This window comes from Coregonus clupeaformis, chromosome 36 (genome assembly GCF_020615455.1).
Source record: "Coregonus clupeaformis isolate EN_2021a chromosome 36, ASM2061545v1, whole genome shotgun sequence".
NCBI classification, from domain to species: domain Eukaryota; kingdom Metazoa; phylum Chordata; class Actinopteri; order Salmoniformes; family Salmonidae; genus Coregonus; species Coregonus clupeaformis.
In genome coordinates, this window is record NC_059227.1 from 28,502,394 (window position 1) to 28,518,020 (window position 15,627).

Here is a 15,627-nt window from a genome sequence, read left to right on the forward strand (position 1 = left end):
CTCGGGAGCCCATACACATGCCAAGTGTTACAAAGTCTTGAAATGTTGAAAGGACACTCAACATTTGCCATTTTGTAATGGTCATCCTGCAATAGATAAGCAAGGTTTAGTATCTGTGAAGAACCCCCTGTCATCCATTGACTGGTAAGAACATTGAATGACCAGGCCTATACACGAGGTTCACTTTAACCTGCATGTAAGGAAACTCAAGTCTTCTTACCAATGTAAGTCACAGATTTTTACTATGTTTAAGTTTTGTTTCTATAGATTTTTCTGACAGTAAAGGAACGTCAAACTATTTAAATCAATTGAACGGCAATAAATTCAGTTTGGGGGTTTGTAAAGTGTAAAAAATAGTTGATTATCTACTGAGCACAGGATAACTACATCATCGACTTGATAACTGCTAAAGTGGGAGTATTTGAGCTGAATAAATATCCAACTGATAAGAATTCACAGCTTGATATACAGTGAAAACCCTTTGATAAATGATTCAGTCCCTTTACGTTCCATGAATGAAGACCCTCTCCACTCCTCCATGCTGGCCAGGTCACCCGTGATACAAGTCAGTATTCGACGTCCATCCAAATCAAATCAAATCAAATTTTTATTGGCCATATGCGCCGAATATAACAGGTGCAGACATTATAGTGAAATGCTTACTTACAGCCCTTAACCAACAATGCATAAACATTTTTATTTAAAAAAGTAAACTAAAACAACAACAAAAAAGTGTTGAGAAAAAAAGAGCAGAAGTAAAATAAAATAACAGTAGGGAGGCTATATATACAGGGGGGTACTGGTGCAGAGTCAATGTGCGGGGGCACCGGCTAGTTGAGGTAGTTGAAGTAATATGTACCTCAACAGGTAGAGTTAAAGTGACTATGCATAAATAATTAACAGAGTAGCAGCAGCGTAAAAAGATGGGGTGGGGGTGGGTGTGGGGGGCAGTGCAAATAGTTTGGGTAGTCATGATTAGCTGTTCAGGAGTCTTATGGCTTGGGGGTAGAAGCTGTTGAGAAGTATTTTGGACCTAGACTTGGCACTCCGGTACCGCTTGCCGTGCGGTAGCAGAGAGAACAGTCTATGACTAGGGTGGCTGGAGTCTTTGACAATTTTGAGGGCCTTCCTCTGACACCGCCTGGTATAGAGGTCCTGGATGGCAGGAAGCTTGGCCCCAGTGATGTACTGGGCCGTACGCACTACCCTCTGTAGTGCCTTGCGGTCGGAGACCGAGCAGTTGCCATACCAGGCGGTGATGCAACCAGTCAGGATGCTCTTGATGGTGCAGCTGTATATCTTTTCAGTCCCGTCGATGAGAATGGGGGCGTGCTCAGTCCTCTTTTTTTCCTGTAGTCCACAATCATCTCCTTTGTCTTGGTCACGTTGAGGGAGAGGTTGTTATCCTGGCACCACACGGCCAGGTCTCTGACCTCCTCCCTATAGGCTGTCTCATCGTTGTCGGTGATCAGGCCTACCACTGTTGTGTCGTCGGCAAACTTAATGATGGTGTTGGAATCGTGCCTGGCCATGCAGTCATGGGTGAACAGGGAGTACAGGAGGGGACTGAACACGCACCCCTGAGGGGCCCCCGTGTTGAGGATCAGTGTGGCAGATGTGTTGTTACCTACTCTTACCACCTGGGGGCGGCCCGTCAGGAAGTCCAGGATCCAGTTGCAGAGGGAGGTGTTTAGTCCCAGGATCCTTAGCTTAGTGATGAGCTTTGAGGGCACTATGTTGTTGAATGCTGAGCTGTAGTCAATGAATAGCATTCTCACGTAGGTGTTCCTCTTGTCCAGGTGGGAAAGGGCAGTGTGGAATGCAATAGAGATTGCATCATCTGTGGATCTGTTGGGGCGGTATGCACATTGGAGTGGATCTAGTGTTTCTGGGATAATGGTGTTGATGTGAGCCATGACCAGCCTTTCAAAGCACTTCATGGCTACAGACGTCAGTGCTACGGGTCGGTAGTCATAGTCCATGTCTGAGGAAGTCGGGAGATGACGTGGAAACCAGCCAGTAGGGGAAACAGTGAGCGCTGTTACCTTCAAGTAGGTTTTGGTTTTGCTAGGGTGTTGTGGACAGGGATGGTGAATGAGCGTAAGCATCTGCCTTTGATTCCAAAGGTTGCAAGTTCAAATCCTGCGACAGGAAGTTGTTTCTGATACTTTTGTTTAAAGCCTATTCCAAACCTTAACCCTTACCTTAACAATTTGGAGTTAATGCCTAAACGTAACCTTAAACACCTCAACATTTTACGTTTGGAACAACATTGCCATTTTACGTTTGGGAAACATGGATTAACCTCTAATTCTGACATGAGACAGTGAGAGCTGGTTGTGCTATAAGCCTGCAACATCTTAATGTTCCAAACTCTTAGTGATGATGATGATATTTTCCTTAACAAATTCAGAGAGGGGACATATTCAGCTGTCTATTCATAGTGAGGAAGAAGACACATGATGATCATACAATGCTGGGATGGCAGGCTGGTTAATTGTATCCTTCCTTTGGAAGAGCTACATCTGACAAAAGATGTGAGTCGCAGGGCTAGCCCAGAACAATAGGCTCACTATCGTCCTGCCATAGGAAGGAGGACAATCTATTGTAATAGGCTGTAATTAACATCAGTGGTACCAATAGCTAGTGTATTCATATTCAAATCCACTGTTCAGTGCTTTTAACTGCCTTTTCTAAAGAGTAAAGACTGCTTGCTTAGACACGTGTGCACGCACACACACACACATATACAAGTGTACACAAACATGCATGCACTTATGCGCATGCGTGCTCTCTCACACACACACTCACACACGTAAGCATGCAGACACACACCTACAAGTGTACACACACATGCATGCATGTATGCACACACACACGCACAACCATGCAAGCACGCACGCACACTCACACACACACACTTCACTTACATTTCTATGGATCTTATCCTCCAGGTCCTGGTTGATCCTCTGCAGTGCTGAGTAGCTGCTTTGTATTCTACCAGGAGACACACAATGACACTGGCTTACCAACTCACACTATTAATAATTTAACACTTTCTGCATCCATTGGATTAATGATGTCTATGCTATGTATCCGTCATGATAATGTACTATGGTGTTAGTTTAGTTAGTTAGAGGTATTCAAGACTTATTGTGAATGTGACTATATTATTTCCCGAGAGATGAACACAAATCAATGTATTGAGATCAATGATGGTGTGGTTGTGTGGTTTGGCATACCTGCGTAGTTTGTCTGTGAACTTGTCGAGTTCCTCCTGGGCACGGCGTAGCTCTGTCTCCAGGTACTGGCGGGTGGAGTCAAACTCGCTCTCAAGCAGCTCCAGCTTGTGGGTGGTGTAGGAAAGACGCTTCCGGAGATCCTCCTTCTGCTCCTGCAAAGAGCTGTGAGGGACACAAACACACACCAGGCATCAGACATAGTTGAAGTAGCATATTACTGTGGTATACTTCATGTCATATTATATGCATATACTGTATATTTTATGATACGTTGAGTATAGATAAGATGTAATGGGAGTCTTGTATGATGATTCATGAACAATATGCAGGTAGCTTAGTGGTTAAGAGCGTTGTGCCAGTAACCGAAAGGTTGCTGGTTCTAATCCCCGAGTCGACTAGGTGAAAATCTGTCGATGTGCCCTTGAGCAAGGCACTTTACCCTAATTGCTCCTGTAAGTCGCTCTGGATAAGAGTGTCTGCTAAATACAGTGGTGATGTATAAATTATGAGTGAGCCCAATAAAAATGATTTTTGTGTAAAGAAGACACATGAATAATACATATGAGACCCCAAATTATGATTCTATATGCAGCTAAGGTACAGTATATTAAGGTTTGGATGCCTTTGGATTCCCAATAACATTCAGCTCTAATACTCTACAACCTTGCTGCGAAGAACACCACCACCATCAACAGCCAGAGTGGTTACAGTAACTTACAGGATCACTTTCAACTAAGGTTTCATCCCAATTGGCACCCTGTTCCCTATATAGTGCACTACTTCTAGCCAGAGGGCTCTGGTCAAAGTAGTTCATTCTCTGGAATGGAATGTTCGCATTCTGTATATTTGACTGTGATATGTGGTTGTCTCACCTAGCTATCTTAAAATGAATGCACTAACTGTAAGTCGCTCTGGATAAGAGCATCTGCTAAATGACTAAAATGTCCAATGTAAATATTTTACATACAGTGCATTCGGAAAGTATTCAGACCCCTTCCCATTTTCCAGATTTTGTTACATTACAGCCTTATTCTAAAATGGATTCAATTTTATTTATTTTTATCAATCTACACACATATACCCCATAATGACCAAGCGAAAACAGGTTTTTAGAAATTTTTGCAAATGTATTGAAAATAAAAAACAGAAATACCTTATTAACACAACTATTCAGACCGTTTGCTATGAGACTCGAAATTCAGATCAGGTGCATCCGGTTTCCATTGATCATCCTTGAGATGTTTCTACAACTTGATTTGAGTCCACCTGTGGTAAATTCAATTGATTGGATATGATTTGGAAAGGCACACACCTGTCTATATAAGGTCCCACAGTTGACAGTGCATGTCAGAGCAAAGACCAAGCCATGAGGACGAAGGAATTGTCCGTAGAGCTCAGAGACAGGATTGTGTCGAGGCACAGATCTGGGGAAGGGTACCAAAAAATGTCTGCAGCATTGAAGGACCCCAAGAACACAGTGGCCTCCATCATTCTTAAATGGAAGAAGTTTGAAACCACCAATACTCTTCCTAGAGCTGGCTGCCCGGCCAAACTGAGCAATCGGGGGAGAAGGGCCTTGGTCAGGGAGGTGACCAAGAACCCGATGGTCACTCTGACAGAGCTCCGGAGGTCCTCTGTGGAGATGGGAGAACCTTCCAGAAGGACAACCATCTCTGCAGCACTCCACCAATCAGGCCTTTATGGTTGAGTGGCCAGAAGCCACTCCTCAGTAAAAGGCACATGACAGATTGCTTGGAGTTTGTCAAAAGGCACCTAAAGGACTCTCAGACCATGAGAAACCAGATTCTCTGGTCTGATGAAACCAAGATTGAACTCTTTGGCCTAAATGCCAAGCATCACATCTGGAGGAAACCTGGCACCATTCCTACGGTGAAGCATTTTGGTGGCAGCATCATGCTGTGGGGAGGATTTTCAGCGGCAGGGACTGGGGGACTAGTCATGATCGAGGGAAATATGAACGTAGCAAAGTACAGAGAGATCCTTGATGAAAACCTGCTTGTGCGCTCAGGACCTCAGACTGGGGCGAAGGTTCACCTTCCAACAGGACAACGACCCTAAGCACACAGCCAACACAACGCAGGAGTGGCTTCAGGACAAGTCTCTGAATGTCTTTGAGTGGCTTAGCCAGAGCCTGGACTTGAACCCAATCTAACATCACTGGAGAGACCTGAAAATAGCTGTGCATCGATCCTCCCAATCCAACCTGACAGAGCTTGAGAGGATCTGCAGCCACCAATTGTGCAAGTTCTCCCACTTAAAAAGATGAGAGAGGCCTGTAATTTTCATCATAGGTACACGTCAACTATGACAGACAAAATGAGATTTTTTTTCTCCAGAAAATCACATTGTAGGATTTTTAATGAATTTATTTGCAAATTATGGTGGAAAATAAGTATTTGGTCAATAACAAAAGTTTCTCAATACTTTGTTATATACCCTTTGTTGGCAATGACACAGGTCAAACGTTTTCTGTAAGTCTTCACAAGGTTTTCACACACTGTTGCTGGTATTTTGGCCCATTCCTCCATGCAGAGGATTTTGGCCCATTCCTTTCACACACTGTATTTTGGCCCATTCCTTTCACACACTGTCGCTGGGCAACACAGACGTTCAACTCCCTCCAAAGATTTTCTATGGGGTTGAGATCTGGAGACTGGCTAGGCCACTCCAGGACCTTGAAATGCTTCTTACGAAGCCACTCCTTCGTTGCCCGGGTGGTGTGTTTGGGATCATTGTCATGCTGAAAGACCCAGCCACGTTTCATCTTCAATGCCCTTGCTGATGGAAGGAGGTTTTCACTCAAAATCTCATGATACATGGCCCCATTCATTCTTTCCTTTACACGGATCAGTCGTCCTGGTCCCTTTGCAGAAAAACAGCCCCAAAGCATGATGTTTCCACCCCCCATGCTTCACAGTAGGTATGGTGTTCTTTGGATGCAACTCAGCATTCTTTGTCCTCCAAACACGACGAGTTGAGTTTTTACCAAAAAGTTATATTTTGGTTTCATCTGACCATATGACATTCTCCCAATCCTCTTCTGGATCATCCAAATGCACTCTGGCAAACTTCAGACGGGCCTGGACATGTACTGGCTTAAGCAGGGGGGACACGTCTGGCACTGCAGGATTTGAGTCCCTGGCGGCGTAGTGTGTTACTGATGGTAGGCTTTGTTACTTTGGTCCCAGCTCTCTGCAGGTCATTCACTAGGTCCCCCCGTGTGGTTCTGGGATTTTTGCTCACCGTTCTTGTGATCATTTTGACCCCACGGGGTGAGATCTTGCGTGGAGCCCCAGATCGAGGGAGATTATCAGTGGTCTTGTATGTCTTCCATTTCCTAATAATTGCTCCCACAGTTGATTTCTTCAAACCAAGCTGCTTACCTATTGCAGATTCAGTCTTCCCAGCCTGGTGCAGGTCTACAATTTTGTTTCTGGTGTCCTTTGACAGCTCTTTGGTCTTGGCCATAGTGGAGTTTGGAGTGTGACTGTTTGAGGTTGTGGACAGGTGTCTTTTATACTGATAACAAGTTCAAACAGGTGCCATAAATACAGGTAACGAGTGAAGGACAGAGGAGCCTCGTAAAGACGAAGTTACAGGTCTGTGAGAGTCAGAATTCTTGCTTGTTTGTAGGTGACCAAATACTTATTTTCCACCATAATTTGCAAATAAATTAATAAAAAATCCTACAATGTGATTTTCTGGAGAAAAAAAATCCCAATTTGTCTGTCATAGTTGACGTGTACCTATGATGAAAATTACAGGCCTCTCTCATCTTTTTAAGTGGGAGAACCTGCACAATTGGTGGCTGACTAAATACTTTTTTTCCCCACTGTATGTAAATGTGATATTTTAGTTTGCTAAGTTTTATTACATTTGCAAAAAATGATAGAAACCTGTTTTTGCTTTGTCATTATGGGGTATTATGGGAAAAAACTATTTAATCCATTTTAGAATAAGGCTGTAACGTAAAAAAATTTGGAAAAAGTCAAGGGGTCTGAATACTTTCCTCATGCACTCATATCCTCATATCTCATATTACTGTATTGAATAATTTTTTAAAACATTTTTACATTTTATGTTGATGTCACAAATGTATCATTTGTACAGTGTTTTATTAAAAGTTTTAGTTATTTATCACATTTGACTGTAAAACCTGGCAGTACTAGTTATTTCTCTGAGAGTGAGGCGGATATATAGCGTTTTGCAACAAAACATGATTATTTGTCTCTCTGAAATGAAACCCTCAAGTGATATATTTCAAACAAATACAGTGGAGTCCGAAATTATTGACACCCTTTATAAAGATGAGCATTATGACTGTATAAAATAAATAATTAAAATATTGTGCTATATTGTATGCTAAAAATTTTTGGGAAATTATGTTATTTTATACTAATACAATTGCTCAGAGAAAGAGAAATGAATGGTAAATAATGTATTGTGAATCATGAATAATGATGAGTGAGAAAGTTACCGAGGGTCAAAGATCATACCCCCAAGACATGCTAACCTCCCCTGTTATTGGTAATGGTGAGAGGTTAGCATGTCTTGGGGGTATGATCTTTGACCCTCTGTAACTTTCTCACTCATCATTATTCATGATTCATTCAGTGTTATCCGTAATCATGTTAGCATCCACATTAATGTATAAGTGTTTAGAAACATATTATATTCTTAATTATAATAAAAGGGATTCCAAAATGAGACAATACATAATTTACCATTCGTTTCCATTGGGCACAAAATTATCTGAAACAACCAAAACAAACTGCAAATGCATCCAACAAGTTTGTAGAGTTACAAGCTTGAGCTAGTGAGTGTGTGCTAGGAATATGGGACCAAATTATAAACTTTGACTACTTTATTTCTAAGAATCTATAGGGGTGTCAATAATTTTGACCTGTAACTTTTTGAGAAAATAAGAATACTTGTTAAACAAAATCTCTTTCTCTGAGCAATTGTACTAGTATAAAATATTATAATTTCCCTTTTTTTTAGCATACATTATATAGTGAGGGAAAAAAGTATTTGATCCCCTGCTGATTTTGTACGTTTGCCCACTGACAAAGAAATGATCAGTCTATAATTTTAATGGTAGGTTTATTTGAACAGTGAGAGACAGAATAACAAAAAAAAGTATTTGACTCCCTCTCAATCAGAAATATTTCTGGCTCCCAGGTGTCTTTTATACAGGTATCGAGCTGAGATTAGGAGCACACTCTTAAAGGGAGTGCTCCTAATCTCAGTTTGTTAACTGTATAAAAGACACCTGTCCACAGAAGCAATCAATCCATCAGATTCCAAACTCTCCACCATGGCCAAGACCAAAGAGCTCTCCAAGGATGTCAGGGACAAGATTGTAGACCTACACAAGGCTGAAATGGTGAGAAGATGACAACAGTTGGTGCGATTATTCGCAAATGGAAGAAACACAAAAGACTGTCAATCTCCCTCGGCCTGGGGCTCCATGCAAGATCTCACCACGTGGAGTTGCAATGATCATGAGAACGGTGAGGAATCAGCCCAGAACTACACGGGAGGATCTTGTGAATTATCTCAAGGCAGCTGGGACCATAGTCACCAAGAAAACAATTGGTAACACACTACGCCGTGAAGGACTGAAATCCTGCAGCGCCCGCAAGGTCCCCCTGCTCAAGAAAGCACATATACAGGGCAGTCTGAAGTTTGCCAATGAACATCTGAATGATTCAGAGGAGAACTGGGTGAAAGTGTTGTGGTCAGATGAGACCAAAATCGAGCTCTTTGGCATCAACTCAACTCGCCATGTTTGGAGGAGGAGGAATGCTGCCTATGACCCCAAGAACACCATCCCCACTGTCAAACATGGAGGTGGAAACATTATGCTTTGGGGGTGATTTTCTGCTAAGGGGACAGGACAACTTCACTGCATTAAAGGGACGATGGACGGGGCCATGTACCGTCAAATCTTGGGTGAGAACCTCCGTCCCTCAGCCAGGGCATTGAAAATGGGTCGTGGATGGGTATTCCAGCATGACAATGACCCAAAACACACGGCCAGGACAACAAAGAAGTGGCTCAAGAAGAAGCACATTAAGGTCCTGGAGTGGCCTAGCCAGTCTCCAGACCTTAATCCCAAAGAAAATCTGTGGAGGGAGCTGAAGGTTCTAGTTGCCAAACGTCAGCCTCGAAACCTTAATGACTTGGAGAAGATCTGCAAAGAGGAGTGTGACAAAATCCCTCCTGAGATGTGTGCAAACCTGGTGGCCAACTACAAGAAACGTCTGACCTCTGTGATTGCCAACAAGGGTTTTGCCACCAAGTACTAAGTCATGTTTTGCAGAGGGGTCAAATACTTATTTCCCTCATTAAAATGCAAATCAATTTATAACGTTTTTGACATGCGTTTTTCTTGATTTTTTGGTTATTCTGTCTCTCACTGTTCAAATAAACCTACCATTAAAATTATAGACTGATCATGTCTTTGTCAGTGAGCAAATGTACAAAATCATCAGGGGATCAAATACTTTTTCCCTCACTGTAGCTCAGCATTTGAAATATTTATTTTATACAGTCATTATTTATCAAGGGTGTCAATAATTTCAGACCCCACAGTACATGTCTGTCATTGAACAACCCCATGCCATGATTAGATGGTGAAAAAACACACCAATCTCTTTCATGTTCTTTATACAATAAAAGCTAAATTACCAAAATGTCTGATAATAGATATATAGCGTTTTGGAATGAAACTTTCAAATATGGCTCTATTAGCTGTAATCTATCAAAGTAATATATTTTGACGGCTCAGATACACGGAATAGTGATCTCCAATGTGTAATTAATTGAGACAGCACAATGTGGACTATTTATAGAGCCTCGGCACTACCTGGGATTCAATGTTATAAAGGGTAAGTGTGAGAGCTAAAAGGAAATGTATCCCTCCCCCTTTGATGGATCTGAGTGTCCATGGCAGGCTAATGGGCCTGTATTGATGGACAGATGGAGGAAGGATGGTAATGACTATCTGCCAGGAGATCACAGATAACGGAGAGTGAGAGAGAGAGCGAGAGCGAGAGAAAAAGAGAAAAGAGAGAGAGAGAGAGAGAGAGGGGTGAGAGATGTGGACACCCCACTCTCATCCCTCTATCTCCTTAACAAGATCATAGAAGGAGGGAGAGGTTGCGGATACAGACCAAGAGAATGTAAGAGGATGAAAATGAAGATGTTTCCTTTCAACAGTGAAGTCCCTAAATTAAAGGGTGATACAATTTTCATTTAAATGTTGTTGGGGTTTTTGGAGACGTCAGTATCTTGAATTAAAATGAATAAAGTGACTGTGTAAATTACATAAATTCACACTACCAATGCAAACACATATACACAAACGCTCCAATCCACATTCCAAACACACAGACACACACACACTCCTACAGCACACACACAAAACACAACCACCAAAGCCCGATGATACACATGCAAGAAAGCTCTATAACTTCAAATTCCCATTAAGACAAGCAGAGCGTGCACTTAACACATGAGAGAAAACTAAGCTATTGGTTATGAAATGAAAAACAAAAGCCAGTGGACTGATAATACCATTATTAACTCCTAATTGCCTAAAGTGATAAATATTAATCATTTCCGGACAATGCTCCGGACACCATTGCACTTGCTCCTAATGGTTTCTGACTAAATGGAATAACAATACCCTAATATTTGAATATCATCCCATTCTCAAATCAATGGTTACTCTAACGTGTTTTTGGCACTGTTTGAATTATTTTCATGCTATAACAACCCCCTTGCAAGGTACTGGCAACACGATACATGGCATAACACAGGTGTTTGTTACGTGACAAGATAATGAGTTTATAACGCCAATCATACATTAGTGACCTCTGGAAATTGCCTCTGAGTCACACAGTAATGAGTGTTTTCATTTCAATGGCAGTCGGCGATGAGGGAACGATGAGGCGGGATAATGACTCTGTTTGGAGGATGGACGCTTGAGTTGTTCACCACCACTTGACAAAGATGGGGGGGATGGAATGACCCCAGTGGGCGGATGGAGGGATGGAGGGATGTTCTGCAGCATTCTCTCTTACCTCTTTTTCTGATGTTTACTGCCATTTCGGGAAACTTTTAGGGCCGTTTTGCCGATATATATCTTTTTCATGGTTTGTCTGCTGTGTTCGCTTCCTCTCATGTGCTTTTGTGTTTTGAATCGTCGGAGGGAGTGGGTCTATTTTTCTCGGTGGAGGGGGTCAGTTAAGTTTGCCCTGTTGAGTGAGTTGTCTGAGTGAGTTTTCTACCTGTGTTGTTCCTGTCAACAGAGCAAAGAGACAGTTCAGCAGCCATTAAAAACCACAACAGTGATTAGACATTCGCCTTCCGAATCATCAAAACAAATTCATTTCTCAAGTGTACGTGCAGTGCACACATTCTGGGACAAACGGACACATCTTCGCTTCTTCACTTTCCAGCGTTAAAGCACTATGACAGGGCTAATGGACTTGCTACGGCAGGGCCCACTTCTGTAAATATTTCTGCTCCCGTCTTGAATGGGTCCACAGCACAGGTGCAGCTGTCATCAGGCAGACAAATTGTGTGGGTGATGAGAGGAGACAGACTGTGACTTGATCAAAGCACCTCCGGGCTTAGAATAAGATGGACTCTCAAGCCGTGAACACAGCGAAGCTCAAATACAGCCACAGTGATGGTGGGCAAGAGTGGGCCTTATAAACGTCATGCTAAGGCTGTCATATAGATGCATACACATACATGCATATACGAACATACACACACGCACACTCACAGACGCACGAACACACTGTCATTGAGAGATCATTTGTTCTGCCCCTTGAGTTGAGGTGAGTCAGGGAGGCATGTATTCCTCCAGATGGTAGCAGCTCACCCTCACGACTGGGGCCTTATCAACTCCAGCTGCTCCCCTCTGAGTCATCACACACAATGTGTGTGTGTGGGTGTGTTTGTGTGTGTGTGTGCGTACGCGTGTGTGTCTCTGTGCATGTTTGCATGTGCACATACATTTGTGTGCATGTGTGCATGTGTCTTTATGTGTGTGCATTTTTTAATGTGTGTGTGTATCTCACCAAGACTCCCACTAAATCTCCCTGGGAGAGAAATTAACAATGTCTTCTAGCTGGGAGGTAACACACAACTTTCACCGACACACACACACACACATTTCTCTTGGTGTCAAACTCTCTCACCAAGTCTCCTCTGAATGCCCTTTCTGACCCAATCCTCTCATATCGGAGAAAACATACACTGTTCTCGATTCAGATGGAGCTGCAGCTGCCTCCCACTCATGTGCCATGCTGACATTTCAGAGGAGAGCTGAAAATGAAGGTATTGAGAGCAGCGAGAGGAGGAGGGGGTGATGAGGGGATGAGGTAGGAGGGAAGAGAGAGAGCAGGGGCTGCAGGGGAGGAGAAGGCCTGCTTTTCAGATCTGCCATCCTGCAGTAAAGAGGAAGAGGGAGAGAGCGAGAAAGAGGGAGACGGAGGGGAGAGAGAGAGAGAAAGAGAGAGAGAAAGAGAGAGAGAGAGAGAGAGAGAGAGAGAGAGAGAGAGAGAGAGAGAGAGAGAGAGAGAGAGAGAGAGAGAGAGAGAAAGAACGAAAGGGAGTGATGAAAAGAGAACCAAGCATGGCTCCCATCACTCCGTCTCTCCCTGCACTCATCTACCCCGGTAGACAGATTAGCTGGCAGGAAAGCCCTAATCGCAGGCCCAGACTCAGCATTAAAGCAGAAGCCATGAGTGGCTACCTGGCTGACTCATGTAACTTGCCTTCAGACAACCAGAGTATCTGCCCTAACCACACAGCCATGGCTATACTCCATGTCACAGCCAGACCACCATGGAGCCAAAGCTCTAGTCGGTCCCACAGGAGGTAAACAATCGGCAGGATCGGCCATGAGGGGTTTCCTTAACACCAGTTAAAGCAGGGCTAGGACCTATAACCAAGGGCCAAGACACTTTCCTGCCCACATATCCCAAAATGTGGGCATAATCAGAATGTGGACAAGATCAGGACAAAGGACGTATGTTAGAACCAGGTATACATGGGGCTGTACAGTGGGGAAAAAAAGTATTTAGTCAGCCACCAATTGTGCAAGTTCTCCCACTTAAAAAGATGAGAGAGGCCTGTCATTTTCATCATAGGTACACGTCAACTATGACAGACAAAATGAGAAAAGAAAAATCCAGAAAATCACATTGTAGGATTTTTTATGAATTGATTTGCAAATTATGGTGGAAAATAAGTATTTGGTCAATAACAAAAGTTTCTCAATACTTTGTTATATACCCTTTGTTGGCAATGACACAGGTCAAATGTTTTCTGTAAGTCTTCACAAGGTTTTCACAAACTGTTGCTGGTATTTTGGCCCATTCCTCTAGAGCAGTGATGTTTTGGGGCTGTCGCCAGAGCGACACGGACTTTCAAATCCCTCCAAAGATTTTCTATGGGGTTGAGATCTGGAGACTGGCTAGGCCACTCCAGGACCTTGAAATGCTTCTTATGATGCCACTCCTTCGTTGCCCGGGTGGTGTGTTTGGGATCATTGTCATGCTGAAAGACCCAGCCACGTTTCATCTTCAATGCCCTTGCTGATGGAAGGAGGTTTTCACTCAAAATCTCACGATACATGGCCCCATTCATTCTTTCCTTTACACGGATCAGTCGTCCTGGTCCCTTTGCAGAAAAACAGCCCCAAAGCATGATGTTTCCACCCCCATGCTTCACAGTAGGTATGGTGTTCTTTGGATGCAACTCAGCATTCTTTGTCCTCCAAACACGACGAGTTGAGTTTTTATCAAAAAGTTATATTTTGGTTTCATCTGACCATATGACATTCTCCCAATCGTCTTCTGGATCATCCAAATGCACTCTAGCAAACTTCAGATGGGCCTGGACATGTACTGGCTTAAGCAGGGGGACACGTCTTGCACCGCAGGATTTGAGTCCCTGGCGGCGTTGTCAGCTTCCTGCTTCCCCTGTTTGTCTCCTGGCCTCTAGAGGTCAGCTGTGTTCCCCTTTGCCTTAGTTCTTCCTCATGTGTCCTAATTAGCTTATCCAGGTCACCTGTGCCTTGTTTCCCCTTGTGTATTTTAGCTGTGTGTTTTCCCCTTGTTTGTCACTTGGTTATTGCGTCCTGACTGTGTGTCTCCTGCTTTGTCTCACCGTGTCTGTCCTAGTAAGTTTTTGAAGTTATCTTTAGTTTGTTTTTCTCCCTCGTGGAGTTGTTTTGTTTTGCCTCCTGTTTTGTGAACATTAAATCTACTTGCCTGGAGTATTGCCTTGGGTGTTTCATTTGGGTCCTACAACATCTCCTCTGTGGCTAAGGGGTAGTACCCCCAGCTCTACACTTCTGAGACCGGAGTTCTAACCCGGATTGTGACAGAATAACCAAGTCAATCATGGACCCAGAAACACTCAGTTCCCAGGACCTGTTGGCGGTGATCATTCGACATGAGGCTTCTTTCCAGCGCCATGAAGCCGTTCTCAGCCGACAAGAGGAGCTGATGGCTAGACATTCTCAACTCCTGGCCGAAATGATGAGTTCCCTTCACCAGCTCTTTGAACGCCTCCTTGGTCCTCCCCCTTCCCCCCGGTCACCTCCCAGTGACGACAGGCCTTCTCGGTTGGCGGAGCCCCGACTACCACCTCCCAAGCCCTTTTCTGGGGATCCAAGCTCTTGCCAGGGTTTCCTCACCCAATGCTCCCTCACCTTCGAGCTCCAACCCTCAAGTTTTCCCACAGACCGTTCCAAGATTGCCTACCTCATTACCCTTCTTTCAGACAAGGCGCTCGCCTGGGCCTCTGCGGTGTGGCAGTCCCAGGAGGCCTGTTGTGACTCCCACGCTGCATTTGTAGAAGAGTTCAAGCGGGTGTTCGATCATCCTGTCAGTGGGCGGGAGGCTTCCCAAGCGCCTACTGTCTCTCCGTCAGGGCCCCCGAAGCACGGCAGATTTTGCCATTGAGTTCGAACCATGGCAGCAAGGAGCGGATGGAATGATGAAGCGCTGAGGGTCTGCTTTCAGGGAGGGTTATCTGAGCCCCCTTCAAGATGAGTTAGCCACCCGTGAACCAGCTGAAGATCTCGAGTCCCTCATAGCCTTGGCCATCCGCCTGGACAATCGTCTAAGAGAGCGGAGAACGGCTCGCCGTCAGGTGTCTCAGTCCCAAGTTCCTCTGAGCAGCTCTGTTTCTCCTGTTTGGACTCCGTCATTCAGAGCTGCCCCGGCTCCTGAACTGCCCCAGGATTCCCCGGAGAGCATGCAGTTAGGCTGTTCCAGGCTTTCTTCCAACGAAAGGGAACGTCGCATGAGGGAGCGTCGGTGCCTCTACTGCG

At 44.1% G+C, this 15,627-nt stretch overlaps 1 protein-coding gene across 4 annotated transcripts in view; it reads right to left on the bottom strand.

Annotated features, from left to right (window-relative positions):
* The window catches only part of si:dkey-174m14.3 (uncharacterized protein LOC563117 homolog), a 62,695-nt gene that overhangs the window by 36,560 nt on the left and 10,508 nt on the right, over positions 1 to 15,627 (bottom strand). For 2 of the 4 annotated variants that reach the window (XM_041865791.1, XM_041865790.1), the window contains exons 2-4: positions 11,354 to 11,571; positions 3,243 to 3,404; positions 2,931 to 2,997 (exon numbers count right to left, since the gene is read on the bottom strand). In XM_041865791.1, the coding sequence (XP_041721725.1) occupies positions 2,931 to 2,997; positions 3,243 to 3,404; positions 11,354 to 11,454 (330 nt within the window). In that variant the 5' untranslated portion in view covers positions 11,455 to 11,571. The remainder of the gene's footprint in view (positions 1 to 2,930; positions 2,998 to 3,242; positions 3,405 to 11,353; positions 11,572 to 15,627) is intronic. The other 2 variants (XM_041865793.1, XM_041865792.1) reach the window with 1 other exon arrangement.